The following is a 3,817-nucleotide window of genomic DNA, read 5'->3' on the forward strand; positions in this document are numbered from 1 at the left end:
CGAATCCAGTCTTCGCCGGTGGATACGTTATCGCCGTATCGCCGAGGCACAGGCCCGATTGCGCACGCCAACAAGTGCGAAATCCACCCTTCCCATCGGCATCGCCGCTCCCCGCCGACCGTCTCCGCCGCGAGGCCGTCGACAAACCAGCTAGCGGCGAGTCAAACGCTGGCCCCACTAGCGAGTGAATGGTGCTCACCCGACGGCAAACGGCCGGACTGCTGGCGCCGCTCGTCGCTTCCTCCGGCACTCTGCCTGGGCTCTGAAGCCCGCGACTGCCGCCTCGACCCCATCGGCACGTGCCTGGGGACCTGCTGTGACGACGCCGACACAAAGGGCGGGCTGGTGCTGGCTGGTCTCGAGGCGGGCTATCGGCTGATCGATACCGCGGCTCACTACGACTCGGAGCCAGCCGTCGGCGCTCTGCCTCTGGGGCCGAGGACAAGAAGCCGTTTGTCGCTTGCTTGTTCTTTTGCTTGTTGATCCAGTTGGTACGCTCCTTGCGCGCCTGCTTGTTGATGTTTTCGGCGTCGCCCGCCACCGCCGCCTTGGAGATCTGCTGCGTGTGGTGGACGACGAAGGAGGAGGCGCTCTCGCCGACGCCGCCCCGTACACCGTCCGGTCCGTGTTGGTGCCCGCCGCATCCTTGGCGAACACGTGGAGAAACTGCTCGGTGGGCGGCGCAATGCCTCCCAAGGTTTCTACGAGCACCAGCCGCGTTATGGCTTTCTTGACCCACTTCGCGTCGTAGTACTGCGCCCCCGTCCACTTCCAGCCCGTATCCGTCTTGACCCACCCCTTTCCATACGCGTGGTCTTTGACCCATCCCTTTCCAGTCGAGTGGTCGAGCGGTCCGTCCACCTGACGGCCACGCTCCTTGCACCCCACGACTCCCATCAACGCCTTGTCCAGCGTGTTTCCAAACCCGTAGAGGTGGCCCACCGACGCCACATTGCCACCATTGTCCCACGAGCCCCTCCCCACCGTCGTCGACTTGATGAGCGAGTTCCAGCACTTGACCTCGTAGTGCACGTCCCGCATCGTGGCGAAGTCGCCGCCGATCTCGCAGATGTCAGTCACGGACGTGTCGTTGAGGTGCCGCGTCACCTCGGGCTTTTCCTTGTCCCCAAGGATGATGCTGCCAACCGAGCGCGCCCTGATGGCATTCTGGGCGGCCCTAGCACCCCGTTGTGCTTGGAGGTGCGGTCGCCCTTGTTGGAGTTGGCGAGGAAGTCGCCCTTGTACTCTCTCACCGTGACGTGCTCGCCCGCGGCAGCCTTCTCGACGAGAGTGGGCGCAATCACCGACAAGTAGAGCCCGTGCCTGCGCTGTATCGCCGTCAGGAACATCGCCGACACCATCTTCGTGTGGTGGAGTCCATCAGGGCGCATGTCGAGCCATCCAGCGGCGCCGAACTGGGAGATCGAGATGAAGCGAGTTGCGTCCCTGAACTCTCTCGAGGTTCTCGAGGTGGGATATCCTTTGGCCGCGTTGGGTAGCGAGGATTGGTGTGACGCGATCCACGCAGGCGTGTTTTCTGGCGGCCGACCGTCAGTGCACGGAGTTGCCCCTTCTCCGACTGCCCCGGCTAGTTCACGAGTTTCGCGGGAGTGACCCCATGCGTCAAACCCGAGACCTAGCGCGGGTGGGTTGGAGGGGGCTCGCCCCGTTCCTCCCCATCGGGCCGCATAAGCGACCACGCCTCGCAGATTCGTTTCTCGCGCCTGGGTCAGGCGCGCGGGGCATCCCCCGGGTCGCTCGACCAGCGATCCGAAGAGTGGCCGCTATGCGAGGGAAAGAGCGGGGCCCTCGGGGTACGCCCCCCAGTCCCTGAACTTGATCGCCTCCGAGACTGCGGCGTGTTTTTGTCAACCAGGTACATACTTACGCAACACAAGGTCACGCACCGACTGCAACCCCGCGGAGGCGAAGGGCTTATGCACATCCCACAGGTCGAGCCACTCTGAGTGGCTCCGACAGGCACGCACACGGTCCACTCGGAGTGGACCATGCTATTGTGCACACTGCTCCCCCACACGTTAGGAAACCACTTCCTACTAATTGTGGGCCCGGCTCTCCCGGGGGCTGGCCCATATCTCAAGCGAGACGGCATGCATCCAGACCCCCGTGGTCTGCGTGCGCGCCCGCCGACCGACGTCTGGTCTCTACCTACGGGTTCCGCACACCCTGGCGTGCCGAACGAAATGTGTTCCACTGCAGTGGCTCGTCTCGACACGCCGCCCGTTCCACTCGGAGTGGATCAGGGCCGTGCGGCGTCCCTCGGTGTAACCCTTGGCAGGGCGTACCGCCGAAATTCCGGTCTCGCGGGTCGCGGCTCTGCCTCTGGCGAGGGCGGGGGTAGGCGTAGCGCTGAGTGGCCCACTGAGGTGGATGAGAGACCCAGTTCCGTCCCTGCCGCCACAAAAGAAAAACCGGTTCGCGCGTACATTACTCCCGCTTTCGCATTTCCACACGATGCAGGCAGACTCAACGCACATGCGATCCGCCCTGCAGTGCGTCGAGGCGGTGGCGGGCGTTGCGCGGCCGGTGGCTGTCGAGGCGCTCGTCTCGGGCGCGTGCGCCCGCCTCGTCGCGCGTGTGCCGCAGATGGCGCCCGGTGCGGCCGAGGCGCTGCTCTGCGAGGTGGTCGGCGCCGGCGCGCTGAGCGACGAGGCGCTCGCGCCGGCGGCGCACGCGCTCATCGAGCGCGCGCCCTCCGTGCCGGCCGTGGTGATAGAGGCGGCCGCGGTGGGCGGCGCGGTGCTCCTCGCGTCGCTGCCCGTCGGCGCCAAGCGGCGCATCATCGAGGCGGCGCCCGAGCGGTTCATCCACCAGCTCTTCCCGCTCTTGATGGAGTACATCGCGCCGACGCGGCACACGCGTGTGCTCTCCGACGTGCTCGGCCTCTCCAGGCAGCTGCCGGCTGAGCGCCGCTCCGCCATCGCGCCGCTCTCCGCGCTGCTCAGCCTCGTCGGCTCGTCGGCGCGGACGGCGCGCCTCCCTCCGCTCTCCCCACCGCTCGCCCGAAGCCGCCTCCCGCCGCCTAGGCGCCCGTCTACCAGGAGCTCCTCAAGCTGTCGCACGACGTCTACAAGAACACTCTCGACGTCTTCATCGCGATGCTGCGCTGCGACGTGCTGATGGCGATCATCGACGCGCCGGCGCCGGCGCCCGTGGGTGCCCGCGCCCGTCCGCCGGCGGGGGGGGTGCCCGCCGCCGCGCCGCGCGCCGCCGCCGCCAACTTGTCCGAGTGGGACCCCGCCCACACCCTCGTCGCCTGCCTCGACCTGTGCTGCCGCCGCGGCGAGGCGGACCGGAAGCTCCTTCGGCAGGTGCTCTCCTACCTCGCGGCGCAGGGGCTTCCGCCCGTCGCGGACCTCCCGTCGCTCACGCCGCCCAAGCCGCCCAAGGAGCCGCCGCGCAAGAAGCAACGCGGCGGGCGCGGGGGGCGCGGCGCGGCCGCCGCCGAGGCCGCCGTCGCCGCCGCCGCCGCCGCCGCCGACGTGACTTTGGACTAGGCGCAACTGAGGGTGTACCGTAGCCGGCTCGTCTACGCGGCTATGGTCCTCGCAGCGTGGATGGTCGAGCAGCAGCTCGTGCGAACCATGATGCACCGGCTTGAGGCGCTTCTCGAAGCGGGCGCGCTGCCTCCTGGCCGGGGAGACGGATCCCTCCTTTTCCCCGGAATAAGCCACCCCAGGGTTGCGAACAAGGTGACCTTCGCCAGTGGTTGGTCGCCTCTCTCGGCCTACTTAACGGGCTCGTTAGGGGTAACGAAAGCCTGAGATACAGCCTTCATGGCTTTTATCTGCTTGCC

At 67.3% G+C, this 3,817-nt stretch overlaps 2 protein-coding genes across 2 annotated transcripts; one reads left to right on the forward strand and one right to left on the reverse strand.

The window, feature by feature from the left end:
* Positions 1-161: 161 nt before the first annotated feature.
* Positions 162-1,391, reverse strand: EMIHUDRAFT_252829 (hypothetical protein; the record flags this gene model as incomplete). The annotated part of the gene is made up of 4 exons (XM_005787056.1): positions 162-357; positions 444-547; positions 616-1,119; positions 1,185-1,391. 4 exons carry the CDS (start codon positions 1,389-1,391, stop codon positions 162-164), a joined length of 1,011 nt encoding a protein of 336 aa, XP_005787113.1.
* Positions 1,392-2,496: 1,105 nt separating this feature from the next.
* EMIHUDRAFT_122745 (hypothetical protein) lies at positions 2,497-3,518 on the forward strand (the record flags this gene model as incomplete). Its single annotated transcript, XM_005787057.1, has 2 exons — positions 2,497-2,970; positions 3,048-3,518. The coding sequence occupies 2 exons, from the start codon at positions 2,497-2,499 to the stop codon at positions 3,516-3,518; spliced, it is 945 nt and encodes a 314-aa protein (XP_005787114.1).
* Between the last annotated feature and the right edge of the window lie 299 nt (positions 3,519-3,817).

Source organism: Emiliania huxleyi (assembly GCF_000372725.1).
Source record: "Emiliania huxleyi CCMP1516 chromosome Unknown EMIHUscaffold_1466, whole genome shotgun sequence".
NCBI classification, from domain to species: domain Eukaryota; phylum Haptophyta; order Isochrysidales; family Noelaerhabdaceae; genus Emiliania; species Emiliania huxleyi.